Below are 15,016 nucleotides of genomic sequence, written 5' to 3'. Positions count from 1 at the left end.
AAAGATGATGTGTCCTCATATGGGTGAATATAGAACTCAGAGTCAACCATTTAAAGCAAGCCACGTGCATTTTTTTCTCTCTCAGAAGGCTATGTGTCTTTGGAACGACCTTCCTGAAAAGGTGGTGCAAGCAGAGTCCCTGAATATTTTTAAGGCTGAGGTAGATAGCTTCTTGTAAAGCTAGGGGTGAAAGGTTATCAGGGGTAGGTGAGCATGCAGGCTTGAGTTTACAATGAGATCAAACATGATCTTATTGAATTACATAGCGGGCTTAAGGAGCTGAATGGCCTATTCCTGGTCCAAGAGTCTCTCTAATATTGTTGATTGTCATTGCTTGGCATTTGTCTGGCATGTGTTTTGTTAATTATCAATCCAAATCAAAATATTATCCAATTCTTAGAGCATGCAGTGCAGACTGCTTTACTATCTGAGGCTGAGTATGATGAAACTGACAACAAACGAATGAATGACAACAAACTGAGGTGGGCTTTGATCACCCTCCACCGTTCAACAAGATCATAGTAGATCTATTTCATTAACATCTTCACACACAACCCCTTTGTGTTGAACATACGAAATAACAAAGCCAAGATCTACTTTGTCATTTTGAATCACATTATGCTAGCTACGTTAAGTCTGTTTTTATTTCACAGATGCTGCTGAGATTTCACAGTATATTCTGCCTTCACTTCAAAATCTATCTCATTTAGACCGAGCAAAGAAAACTCATTCAAGCATATTTCAGCATTTCAACTTGCCATTCACTTTCTTACCATTGTGATAAAAATACCAAACTCTGGATTCAATGACACATTATCTCCATCAGTGAAGATAAATTGTTTCTTTCTTTCTTTCCTTGCCATGAGAATAATATAAATCTGTTGAGCTGCTACAGATAAAACAGGCAGCTCAATTCGATTGAATTCATCAAAGCAACCCCAGGAACCAGATTGTGCCAAACCTGAAAAATATAGAACATTATAGTTACTATTGTTAATATTGCAAAATAAAATTAGTCGATAAAATTTTGTAGCTAGTCACTCATCAATACCTTTTAATTAGTTCCATCTGATCATTTCAAGTTGGCTGTTCATGATATATGGAAATGATCACAACAAAAACAACAGCAACTTGCATTTAAATAGCACCATTAATCTAGTAAAATACGTCAAGATGCTTCACAAGTACATTATCAAACAAAATGTGATGGGAAATTTTGAGAAACATCTCTGAGGAGTGAGTGGTAAAAGTGAAAAGGTTTGAGGGAAAGAATTTCCAAGCTTAGGACCATTTGCAATCATACAAAGAGTTATAAGTTGAGAGGCAGTCAAATATGGTGATGCTGAAGGCTTATAATTGTAGTAAACTTGAAGGACTGTAAGTTGGAGGAAACTTCAGCAAGTGGAGAGGAATGGAAAGTTTCAAAATCAAGCTTTACTGAACCAGGAGCTAATGTAGGTCAGTAAGGAAAGAGATAATGAATGCATGGCACTTGGTATATATTTGGGCATAAGCAACAGAGTTTTGGGTAAGCTCAACACTATGGAGGATGTAAGGTGGAGTGGTTTTGGCAATGGAAAGGATTCCTTATTGTTACCCATTCAGGGCATGTGGCCATCAATGACAGGGCCAACATGTATTGCCCATTGAAATTCTGTAATCTATTTTGCGTCGGTGGAACAATGACAATGTTGTTAAGCAGGAAGTTCCAGGATTTTGACCCAACAGCATTGAAGAAACAGTGACATATTTCCCAGTCTGAATGGTTAATGGTTTGGAGGGGAAATTGCAGATGGCGGTGTTCCCATGTATCTGTTGCCCCTGTCCTTCTGGATGGAAGTGGTTAAGGGATTGGAAAGTGCTCTCGGCAAAGCAATGGCAAATTTCTGCAGTGCATCTTATAAATGGTACATGCTGCTGCTACAGAGTGTTCGGGGTAGAGGGAGTGTATGTTAATGCAAAAATTGCCAATCAAGTGGAATGTGTTACTCTGAATGGTGTCAAGTTTTGTGAGTGTCATTGGGGGAGATCAGGACCTCTGTTTAAAGGCAAATTGGAAGGAAACGTCATACTTTTGCCTCGGCCTGAGGTAATATAAATAGGAGGGAGAGGATATATAATAATGGAACTAGGAAAGGATAGTCCTATCACCTGAAAAGAGTGGAGATGAGATAAATGTGCAGTCAACTGCATCCAGGGCTGTAAATAAATCAAGTAGGATGAGAAGATTAAAAACACTACTTCTTAATGTAGAGGAGGCATTGTGATCAAATATACCATATTGTTGAAAAAAGACACATTGTGCGAAAACGTTCCATCTTGCATTCCTCAAGACAATTCTAGGCCCGAAACGTCAGCCTTCCTGCTCCTATGATGCTGCTTGGCCTGCTGTGTTCATCCAGCTGTACACCTTGTTATCTCAATTTTTGATCGGTGCTGGGTCTACTTTTGTTTGTCATTTATATAAACGATTTAGATGAGAATATAGAAAGCTCAGTTAGTAAGTTTGTGGATGACACTAAGATTGGTGGTATAGTGGGCACTGAAGAAGGATTTTCAAGATTACAGAGAGATCTTGATCAATTGGGTCAATGGGCTGAAGAGTGGCAGATGGAGTTTAATTTGGATAAATGCAAGGGGTTGCATTCTGGTAAAACAAACAAAGGCAAGACTTATTCAATTATAGGCGGGGCTTGGGTAGTGTTATAGAACAGAGAGACCTAGGGATTTAGGTATATAATTCTTTGAAGTTTGCATCACATAAAAATAGCATGGTTAAGATGGCGTTTAGCACACTTGCCTTCATTGCTTTGAGTATGGGAGTTGGGACATTATGTTGAGGTTATACATGACATTGGTGAGGTTTCTTCTGGAGTACTCTGTCCAGTTCTGGTTACCCCGTTATAGGAAGGATATTATTAAGATGGAGAGGGTTCAGAAAAGATCTACCAGGATTTTGCTGGGAATAGAGGGTTTAAGTTATAAGGAGAGGCCATATAGGCTTGGAACTTTTTCCACTGGATCATAGGAGATTGAGAGGTGATCTTATAGAGATTTAGAAAATCATGAGGCGAGTAGATAAGGTGAATGGCAGGTGTCTTTTCCCTAGGGTGGGGGAATTTCAAGACTAACGGGCATATTTTTAAGGTGAGAGGACAAAGATTTTAAAAAGACAGGAGGTGATTGTTTTTTTCTACACAGAGAGTGGTTCATTTGTGGAATGAACTTCCAGAGGGAGTGGTGGATGCAGCTACAGATAAAACATTTAAAAGGTTTTTGATAAGTACATGAATAAGAAGTGTTTGGATGGATATGGGCTAAGCACAGGCAGGTGGAACTAGTTTAGTTTGGGATTATGGTAGGCATGGATTGGTTGGACTGAAGGTCTGTCTCCGTGCTGTATGAGTCTATGACTCTATTAAAAATACCAAGTTAAGAGGAAAATCAACATTTATACAACATTTGTACAACAATTATACTCTATGAGGGGAAAGTGTTGATTGGTCGTCAAGTGGATTGCAATTATTTTGGAAGTTACACAAGTTAATGTTGATGGACAGCTAACTGCAGGCTTTGTTTAAATTTTAAACCAGACAAATTGTTTCTGATTAGTCAAGGGATAGCCCTGAGAAATGAACTGATGGATAATATTGTTACAGAGATAGTAGGAACTGCTGATGCTGGAGAATCTGAGATAACAAGGTATAGAGCTGGATGAACACAGCAGGCCAAGCAGCATCAGAGAAGCAGGAAAGCTGACGCTTCGGGTCGAGACCCTTCTTCAGAAAAATGATGGATAATATCACCTATTTTGTTGAGTGAAAACAGGAGCAGTGTCTGAACATGCTCTTTTTACCTGCAAAGAATACAGTCCTGTGTATTAATCTATACAGTATTTAATATACATAAGTGCTACACAGCGAGCCTGAGTGACATAGCAACAGACTCTCTGAACCCATCTTAAATTAGTTGTCAGTGTAATTCTTAGGACTATCTCCAGCAATGCTCAGTGAATCCAAGATGAAAAGATTCGATAAATAGATCCTTTTTCATCCGTTCTCAAGTTGTGTACTACCAGTTGACCATAAGCCATAAGACACTAATTGGTGGTATAGTGGACAGTGAAGAAGGTTACCGAAGAGTACAACAGGATGTTGATCATTTGGGCCAGCGGGTCAAGGAATGGCAGATGGAGTTTAATGCAGAAAAATACGAGGAGTTACATTTTAGGAAGACAAACAAAGGCAGGACGAACACAACTTAATGGTAGGGCTCTGAGGAGTGTTGTCGAATAGAGAGATCTAGGATTGCAGGCACATAGTACCATGAAAGTGGCATCACTGGTAGATAGGTGGTGAATAAGGTGTTTTGCATGCTTGCCATCACAGGTCAGAGCAAAGAGTACAGGAGTTGGAATTGCAGTTACAGCTATACAAGACCACATTTGGACCAATGCATATAATTCTGGTCGTCCTGGTATAGGAAGGATATTATTAAATCAGAAAGGGTGCAAAGAAGATTTACAAGGATGTTTCCAAGACTGGAAGGTTTGAATTGTAAGGAGAGGCTGGGATTTTTTTTCTCCCGGGAGCATAGGAGGCTGAGGGGTGACCTTACAGAGGTTTATAAAATCATGAGGAGCATGGATAAGGTGAATAGCCAAGATATTTTCGCCAGGGTAGTTAAGTCCAAAACTAGAGGGCATAGGTTTTAGGTGAGAGGGGAAATATTTAAAAGAGACCTAAAGGCCAACTGTTTCTTACAGAGGTCAGTGCGTATGTGGAATGAACTGCTAGAGGAAGTGGTAGAGATGGATACCATTACAAAATTTAGAACACATTTGGACAGGTATATGGATAAGAAAGGTTTAGAGGGATATGGGACAAACACAGGCAAATGGGACTATTTCAGTTTAGGAAATGAGGTTTGCAGGAATGAATTGGGCTGAAAGGCCTGTTTCCATGCTGTATGAATCTATGACTCTATGAATCTCATTGGGATGTAGTCCAAAGATAAAAGAGAAACCTTCTTGACTGAGGTGAGGAGAAATGTTGTCACTCGGAGTTGTGAATCTTCACATTCTCTAACTCAGAAGGCTGTGGATATTCAATTGTGGAACATAAATAAGACTGAGATTGATAGAACTGTAGACTCTAAGTGACTTAAATTAACTGCACAAAGTCTGGTATCCCATCACTAAGTCATCCTTTGCTTGTGCACAGTACACTGGCTATGGCCAGCCAGCTTGGAGTCAGTAACCTGAGCTGAGGAGGTTCTAAATCTCCTGTTTATAATTTTTTTCCAAACCCCTACACTACTGTCATACACAGCAGTGCTTTTCTTCCCCAGCACCCTTGTTGTTTTGCATATGCAGGTGTGAGACACAGTCAAAAACACCAGGTGCACAAATAACTTTATTAACATGCCGTCACCAGGAAAAACACCCATGTGACCAAAGAATAATTATCAAGCAGATCCCCGAGGGGCACCGCCTACATGAAAGGAAAAGTAAGGGAGAGGGTAGGGATCAAATCCAAATAGAGTTTGTGGAGGAAATAAACCTCGCAGTGTCCACCTCTCCCGAAAGGCATCGAGAGTGGTGGTGCACACCACCTGCTCCTTCTCCAGGGACACCTGGGCACTGACATAGCCACAGAAAAGGGACAGGCAGTCAACCATAACAACCCCCTCCACAGCTCTCTCCTGGTTATATTGGTCAGCCAGGGCTTTCCTGATTGGTCCAGGATAACAGCCCCAATCAAGGATCTCATAGTCAACAAGATCCAGCTGGTTCCAATCACTACAGGACCCGTTGGTGGGAAAGGAGTTGAGGATGAGCCACAATTTACATGAACTGTGGAGTAGGTTTAAGACTCCATACAGCCTATTCCTACTCCTACTCATAATGTTCTTATCCTGTGATGATTACATGGGCTGCTGCCTTCACTTTAAATATGGTGAAGTTCTTTTGCACTTTAATATACAATTACCTTTGTAGATTCTTCCTAATCCTCTGAAATCCATTTGGTCAGAGCAATTAAACACAACTACGTATTTTCCAAGAGCTTTGCCCATGTCCTTCACAGTCTCTGTTTTGCCTGTACCAGCAGGTCCAGCTGGAGCCGCCCCCATATTCATCCACAAAGCTTGAGCTAGAGTGATATAGCACCTACAATTAGAACAAAACACAGCGATTTACCATTATCAACGTAATTCCTGAAAGCAATGTCTATTTTTTAACAAAGGACAAATTAAGCTAAAGGCTGTCAAAGGAATTCATAGTTTAGATTGCAGGAATTTGTGTCATAATTATTAAATCTACTTTAAATCTCTAAGCAGAGAAATTGAAATATAGTCCAAACAACACCTTTGCTGAAGAAGGAATGAGCAGGATAAAATTGAACCAGCTAATCTATAGCAGTTACAGCTAGATTTTTGAGGCACAATTTTAGGGGACCATGCAAACAGGATAGTGAAAGGGGTCCATCACATTCTGCACATGTGTCTTCCTATGTAAGAGTAAATTCACAAACTACAATGGGAAAGAACCCAGTTGAGTTCTTATTTGGATGCTAAGTATATCCTAAGATGCCAGGGCAGAAGCACATCAGTGTTGATCAGCAAATAATGTAGCTGACAGGAAGGGTACTGCAAAGCTTGAAGCAGACCACAGAATGGAAGCTGGACAGTCTGATGTAATGTCAGGTGATGAGATATTGCTGACCTGGGTGAGTCTGAATAAGATGGAGGCACTATTTCATTCCAAACCAAACATTGCCATCACCAAGCAGGGAAACAATGTAACTGCAGTCATCAGAAGCAGTACTGTTTTCTTCATGAGCCAAAAAGAATCACAATTACAAAAATACTACAACAGCAGAGAAATGAGAATTAGGAACTAAGATAAAATCGACTTTCAAAGGCCCAGAAATCCAAGCCAGTGAGGCTAATGAGATGTGGACAGTTTCTTAACCAGAGGGAAAACGCATTGTAAAAAGTGAGGATTACAGATCTCAGCATCTCCTCTGGAGCCAAAGCTCTGGAAACAACAAACAAACTACAATGTGAAAGAATACCCAGAAACAATATTGAAAAGAAAAAGGCGATACGCAAAACACTGTCTTTGACAGATTGTTTTTACTTTTTGTTCATTGGGTATAAGAATCTGAAGTATCATGTTGGACTTAAAATATTGACTGTTTCTCTCTCCACAGATATTGTCAAACCCGTTGAATTTTCCAGCATTTACTGTTTGTATTACCAAAGGTGATGAACTGGTATGAAATTGCTAGGCCTACCTTTACATCCTGTTTAGAATAAAGGAAATGTTTGGAATCCTCTGGCACCACCTCCAAATCTAGGGAAGATTGACACTTTATGGCCAGTGCCCCTGTAATTTTCAATTTCACTTCCTTCAACATTGTTGGATGCATTTCAGCTGGTCCCAGCATTTTATTATATTTAAGTACTGATAAAATATCTAATATTTACCCCTTGCCAATTTTAACCGCTTCTGGTGACTGAGTTTTGTCTTTTGTCACCATGGTTTGGGCAGCATTTGCATCACATGTAAAGATAGATGCAGAATATTCATTTAATACCTCAGCCATACCTCTTGCTTTGATTTGTAAATCTCCTTTTTCATCCATAATCAATCTTAATCCTTCTTTTACCACCCTTTTACCATTCATGTTCTTACAGTTATACTAACAGTCAGTTTTTTTTCTGATAATCCTGCTTCGTTTCTCATCTAAGCCTTCCATATTCAGTTTGGTTCTCAATTGTATTTACTACTTGATATCTGCACTTTTTCTTCTTTAATTTAATTTCTATGCATTTGTTATCCAGAGAGGTCTGGATTTGCTTGTACCATCTTGCCCTTTTGAAGGAATGTACCTTGACTGTGTCCAAACATCCCCTCTTTTGAAGGTAGCACATTGTTTAGCTATTGTTTCTTCACGCCAACCTTTGGTTCCAATTTATTCAGCATTTTTCAGTTCTTGCCTCAATAAAATTGGCTCTCTGCCAATTGGTTGTTCTTTTTCTGGATTGACTAATGTTATTTTATGCCATCATTTGAAACCTTATGATATAATTATCACTGTCTCCTAAATGTTACCCCAATATCATTTGATCTACTTAGCCCACTTCATTCACAACAACCAAGTGCAACCTTTCTTGTTGGGTTGGACACATATCGATGTAGGAAATTCTCCTGAACACAATCCTAGCTCTCACTACTCTTTACACTACCATTATACCAGGTGATATACAGGTTATTACTAAAGTCACCATTATAACTACTCCATGGTATTTATATATAACATAAAGCAAAGTAGTTGTGCCCTTCTTATTTCTTTGTTAAAGCCAAATTGATTCTGTCCTTGAATTCTCTGAAATATTCTTCTTCTCCAGTCTGCAATGCTTTCCTTAAACAAAATCTCCATTCCACTAACATTTTCTTTCCTTTCCTATCTTTTCCGAACATCTTATAATCAGAAATCTGCCCTTCCTTAAACCAGGTCTCTATTATCAATACAACATTATAATCATACAAGGCAATCTGTGCCTGTAACTCCACAATCTTATTATATATGTTATGCATTCACGTACTTGGACTGCAGCCTTAATAACAGAGGTGGGGGAGTCATGGTGGCTCAGTGGTTAGCACTGCTGCCTCACAGCACCAGGACATAGGTACAATTCCAGCCTCAGGCAACTGTCTGTGTGGAGTCTGCACATTCTCCCCGTGTCTGCATGTGTTTTCTCCAGGTGCTCTGGTTTCCTCCCACAGTCCAAAGATGCGCAGGTTAAATGGATTAGCCATGTGAAATGCAGAGTTACAGGCATAGGGCATGGGTTTGGTTGGGATGTTCTTCAGAGAGTCAGTGTGTGGACTTTTTGGGCCAAATGGCCTGTTTCTGCACCTATTAAATTACTATTATTACTTTAAAACAAAGAACAACAAAACAGTACAGCACAGGAATAGGCCTTTTGGCCTACCAAAACTGCACTGGTACATGATGCCTTTCTAAACTAAAAACCTTTTGCCTCTACGCTGTCCATATGTCTCTATTCCCTGCCTATTCACATATCTGTCAAGATGTCTCTTAAACATTACTATTGTATCTGGCTTCACTATCTGCTCTGGCAGTGCATTCCAGGCACATACCATTCGCTGTGTTACAAGCCTACCTCTCATATTTACTTTAAACTTGCTCCTTTTTCCTGAAAGCTATGTCCACCAGTAATTGATATTTCTACCCAGGGGAAAAAGATTTTGACTATCCATTCTATCCATGCCTCTCATAATTTGTAAACCTCTATCAGGTCGCCTCTTATTCTTTGACATTCAAGTGAGAACAAATCAGGTTTGTCCAATCTCTCTTAATAGCTAACACCCTCCAAACCAGGTTTCAGGTAAAAGGGGATAAGTTTAAAGGAGGTTTGAGAGGCAGGTGTTTTGTCCCCAGAGGGTGGTATATGCTGCGATGAGCTGCCAGAGGAGGTGGTGAAGGCAGATGCAATAGCAACAGTTAAGAGGCATCTTGACAGATATATGGACAGGCAGAGAATAGAAGGAGATGGACAGCACAGAGGCAAAAGGCTTTTGTTTAGAAAAGCTTTATCTGCCAGCGCAGTCTTGGTGGGCCGAAGGACCTGTTCCTGTGTTGTATTGTTCTTAAGTTTACTTACATAATTTATTACGATAACAGTTGTCAGTATTCATCCGTGCAATGCAAAAAAATCATGGAAATAGTTTTGCTCTGATAGGGAGGGATGCTAATGTGATGGCTAGAATATTTGGATACAATATGGTACTTCAAATGAAAATTGAAGCGTACTCAGTTAAATATCAAAGTCAGTACATTCTTTTTTGTAATGTGTCCTTGGGATGCGGACTGAACATCACATGAACTGTTACAGTTCTTGCATGTAAGGGTGGTTGAAAGCAGTCCCTATGAAAGCTTTCATAACAAAAACAGAAATTGCTGGAGAAACTGAGCAGGTCTGGCACATCTGTGTAGAGAAAGCAGGATTCCATTTTGGGCCCAATGACCCTTCTTCAGAACAGTATTACCTACATTTCCCTGCTTTCACTCCACTGATGCTGCCAAACCTGTTGAGTTTCTCTAGCAATTTCTGTGTTTCTTTCAGATTTCAAACATCTGCAGTTCTTTCTTTTATTTTGAGGCTTTATTAATCTTAAAAAAGAGGTTGACTTTAAGTAAACAAAGCAGAGAGAAACAGAGAGATTGTTGTTGTTTTTGGTTTATTACTTAATTAGTTATTCACACACCTGTTGAATTTTGCAAAATGACATCCCACCAAGAATTAGCCCATGAATTTGGTAAATATCCTCCACCAAAATAATGAGGGAAAAAGGTTTGCAGACATTAAGCTGCAAGGTTATACTCGATAGAACTGGCAAGGTACAATGGTGTACTGGAGAAAGGTCAGCCTTCTGCAAACATTGTAGCACTGCAAAGGCCTTCATGTAAGTGGCTCAGAACTTGGTTTGGAGAAACAACGCAATTCAGGTCCATGGTCAGGTCAGTGGTATTGGTCAGGCAGCTTAAATTAAATGGGTTGAAATCTGGGGGTTAAGGCTTTGGGCTAAGTAACAAGAGGAAAATCAAGTCTATAAATTGCTATAACTTTTTAAGCTAATTATTACAGGAAAAATGTTTCTAAAATGTCCAAAGATCACCTGTCTGTTAAAGGTGTGATTACAAGTCGATCAGTGCAGCCCAGAAATTCATTCTGATAGATAAATTCCACATCAGTGATCCTCACTTTTATTTCTTGTATGTCATCGTTGAAATAAAATCGACTTTGTTTCAACCATTCAAAGTCACTTACTGTTCTGATATGCATTTTTACCTGTGAAGGAAAACAGAACAGAAAGTGTTGTATTTGCAGGTATATGTGTACATCAGGAAATATAAATAATGTCATGACGATGGGTCAGAACCCCAAAGTATTTATTGACAATTTTTTTTTACTTTTAATTCCAAAATGTGTTGCTTTTAAAGGAGGACTGCTACAGGATAACCTGAGGATTTAAATTCTCCGTCTGGCAAAGTCGTGTGTGAATTCAATGAAATGTCACACATGTAAGTTATCAGGGAAATTTCAAAAAAACTTAATAAAAGATAATGAGGGGTTAATGATCCCCTGCTCAAAGGTAAGCCACTCACTGCAGATTGTGTCCCAAACTCCAGGCACATTTTGTATTTTGTATTTTTACACACTCTATTAATCCAAGAAAACATAAATTCACTTGAGTCTGGGCAAAAGGTATTCACAGGGAAAGAAATCCTTGTTAAATTAACCTTATTGCAATCGAGCAGGGTCACGGGTGAATAAAGAAGGGGAATCTGTGCATCTCTCCTCATGCAGGAGTTTAACAGTTTAGGGTATCCGGCTTGGAACTGTAAAGAATTAGGGACCATCACCTGGGATCTGGTCGTAACAAAAACAGAAAATAATGCATTTCTTTAAAATAAAACATAATTTATACATGATTCAAGGTAAACATAATTTACAAGTTCAGAATTGCTACTTGTAGAGAGCCTAATTTACCATTTGAGAATAGGCTTCTACGAAGTTTAATGTTAACAATAATGCAATATCTACTATCATCCTTTTTAACATCATTCTTTTGCCAGCAAAAAAGAAAATTGGAATTTTAATGAATGTGGCAACAATGCAATGAAGGAACTTAAGTGAGTTTTTTTTTCTCATTTGTGGATTTGAACATCATTGGCATGGCCAATTTATTGACAATCCAAAGCCATTCTTGAGGAGGTATTGGCAACTGTCATCTTGAATATAACAAGGTGGTTTTCTGGGCCATTATATTGGTCCTGGTACGGGATCACAAATAACCAAATCAGGTCAGAACAGCAGACCTTCTTCCTTAATGACTATGAAAGAGGCGAATGGATTTTAAGGATAAAGTTGTAATTTAGTGGCTATCATTGCAGACAATGGGTATTGCATTTCAGCTTGCTTTCATTAACTGAATTTAAATTCTCTAATAGCTCTGGAGAAATTAGAACTTTGAAGCATTTATCTAAATTACTGGATTGTTAATCTATGGACATAGGTTCGGTCGCACAGAAGCTATCAGTAAGTGATCTTTTACAAGGAATCAAGTTGTATGAGGAAAGATCTGAATCAAATCCAAGACCCCCTGGGGACCTGCTTAAATTTGTGCAAGTCCTCCCCAAATTTGATGAAATGGATGCAAAGGCATTTTTTCAATTTTTTCAAAGGTACCTTGCAGATGAAGCAAACCAAAGAAAACTCGAAATTGCTCATTCAAAACATGTTGATTGGCGGAGTTTATGAGGTTTATGCTTTTCTTTCTGAGGAGGCTTGCAGATTATGAAATGCCAAAAGGCTATTTTGGTGCATACATTGCTACTTGAAGATTGCAGGTGGACATTTTGGAATATCCAGAACATCCAGAAGCTGCCAAGGTAGACTTATATAGAATTTGAGAGGGTAAAGCAAGGGTAAATTTCAGCATTGAATGCAGACATTAAAAGATAAATACTACATATAAGACCTTTCGGGAAATTATTATCTTGAAAGAATTTGAAAATTTATTCCTTCCATGAGTACAATTTCACATAGAAAACCAGAAGATTGCAACAGCAAGACAGGCAATTGAGATAGCTGGTCCACAAATATAAATCTATTTCTGGCATTGTCCCAAACCGAAGATGGATAGAAGGTGGAAGGGTAAAGGAAGGCAAGTGTTCCACAGTTTCCTGCTGTATATAGAAAGGAAGATGCCATGTGTGGGAGTGATGTTTGAAGGCATAAGTGTCTCCAATATCACAAGGTGGAACATGTTCATGCTGATTGCTGTAAGTTGCAGAATATCAGGGTGTACAAGATCAGGACAGCGCAAGGAGCCCTGACTGAGAACATAACAGAGCAGGTTGTAGCTCTGGGACAACTACTGCAGCTGGGAGACCAATTATAATCACTGCTGTGAGTGCAAAGTTAGAGAAGCGAAAGTAAAAAATCCCATCAAATTCTTGTCAAAAGGAAAAGTAAGTCCTTGTTCCTGAAATGAGGCAAGTAAACGTATAGTCATACTCAGACAGGAGCCACTCAAACTTTTTTGTGGGGAAAGGCATGACTTTTCCGTTAGAAGGTGACATAAATACCAAAGTTTCAGGAATTTTCTTTTGTTCATCAAGAGGATGTGGCTGTTGCTGATTAGCCCAGCGTTAGCAGGGAGTGGAAAGCTCTACCTTTCTATCAGATGCACCTGGAGTGTTGCCTACGTCTGGAATGGTAACTCTGTGTTGTCCACATTTTACCTATGGACAAATTGACTTGCTTCAAGAGGATGATTTGGCAGGTAAGCTTCTCCAATAATCACAGAAAGGCCAAGTCAATTCAAGGAAACAGAGGAACTTCCAGAGTGTCATTTTGTTAAAGATGAGATTCTGATGAGGAAGTGGAGAGTCCCAGACTTTCAGATGAAGAGTGAATGGTGGTTCATCATATTGAGATACTGTCAAAATATCATCATAAAATATTAAGGATTGCTCAAGAAATTCTGATGGTGGGACATGTCAGAAGAACAGAAGAAATTGACATTCTTGTCGGACTGGTCTTCATTTAGATATGATACAATTTTGGAAAACTTGCCAAATATGCCAGAAGGTAGGACCATAGGATCACAGGAGCAAAATTGGGCCATTTGATTGATTGAGTCAGTCCACCATATGATCGTGGCTGATATATTTCTCAACCCTATCTCCTGCCTTCTCCCTGCAACTCTTGATCCTCATACTAATCAAGAACCTATCTATCTCTGTCTTAAATACACTCAATGGCTCGGCCTCCACAGCCTTTTCCAGCAATGAATTCCACAGATTAACAATCCTCCATCTGAAGAAATTCCTCGTTATCTCAGTTCTAAACAGTTGTCCCTTCACTCTGAGGCTGTGTCCTTCGGTGCTAGACTCTCCTGTCTAAAAATCAAGTTAGAATTAGGTTTATTGTCACATGTTCTCAGTCACAGGGATACATGATTACAGTGAAAAGTGTCCAAAGTTGCCATATCCAACACCATCTTAGGTACAAAGAGATATCTAAGTACAAAGTCTGAGGTATAAGTTAGAAAAATAAAGAAATAAAGATAAAAGTTCAGCATTACAGACTTTCAAAAGCAGGAAGTCCATGTTGGGCTTCACCTTGAGGCCGGGAGTCCATGCTGGGCTTCCTTGAGCCCGAGAGTCTGTGCTGGGCTTCCTCAAGGCCAGAAGTCCATGCTGGGCTTCCTCGAGGCCAGAAGTCCATGCTGGGCTTCCTCAAGGCCAGGAGTCCATGCTGGGCTTCCTCAAGGCCAGGAGTCCGTGCTGGGCTTCCTCGAGGCCAGGAGTCTGTGCTGGGCTTCCTCGAGGCCAAGAGTCCGTGCTGGGCTTCCTCGAGGCCAGGAGTCCATCGATTCTGCGCTGGCTCAACTCTCCACCATCTATGCCGTGCAATGAATAGAGGTAAATAGACAGAAAAAAAAGATAGAGGGACAAAGAAATCACAATAAGAGGAAGAAGAAGAAAAGAAACAGACGGAGTTGATATGCTTCAGCTTAGGAGCCTACTTTGCTGCCATCACTGTGGAGCTGGAGAATGAAGCTGGAGAAGTTGTAGAGAGAACAAAGAAATGGCAGAAGAAGTAAATAGGTACTTTGTATTAGTTTCGCAATGGAAGACACCAGCAGTAAGATGACCTGTAAGTTCCCTTCCAAGACATTCACAGTCTTCACTTGGGACTTTGTCACTGTTCCTTCTGTGTTGCTGGATCAGAATCCTGGAACTCTGTTCCCAACTGCGACATGGGTCTGTCTCTACAGAAGTGGACTGCAGAGGTTCAAGAAAGCAAGTCACAGCTTCTCTCAAGCAAACATCGTTGAGCAATAATGCTGGCATGGCCAACGATGCCCACATCCCATGAACAAAAAAGTTGCATATTGGGTGGTGGCATT

General features: G+C 39.8%; 2 protein-coding genes across 2 annotated transcripts in view; both read right to left on the bottom strand.

Moving 5' to 3' along the window:
- Positions 1–15,016, bottom strand: part of LOC109930964 (dynein axonemal heavy chain 8-like) — a 2,199,840-nt gene that overhangs the window by 1,413,114 nt on the left and 771,710 nt on the right. The gene's annotated exons all lie outside the window — the stretch shown is intronic.
- The window catches only part of LOC109918465 (dynein axonemal heavy chain 8-like), an 876,900-nt gene that overhangs the window by 311,856 nt on the left and 550,028 nt on the right, over positions 1–15,016 (bottom strand). The window contains exons 34-36 of the mRNA XM_048596621.1: positions 10,712–10,884; positions 5,991–6,169; positions 774–961 (exon numbers count right to left, since the gene is read on the bottom strand). Of these exons, the coding sequence (XP_048452578.1) occupies positions 774–961; positions 5,991–6,169; positions 10,712–10,884 (540 nt within the window). The remainder of the gene's footprint in view (positions 1–773; positions 962–5,990; positions 6,170–10,711; positions 10,885–15,016) is intronic.

This window comes from Rhincodon typus, chromosome 5, assembly GCF_021869965.1.
Source record: "Rhincodon typus isolate 14 chromosome 5, sRhiTyp1.1, whole genome shotgun sequence".
NCBI lineage: Eukaryota > Metazoa > Chordata > Chondrichthyes > Orectolobiformes > Rhincodontidae > Rhincodon > Rhincodon typus.
This window is presented reverse-complemented; position numbering and strand designations above follow the sequence as displayed.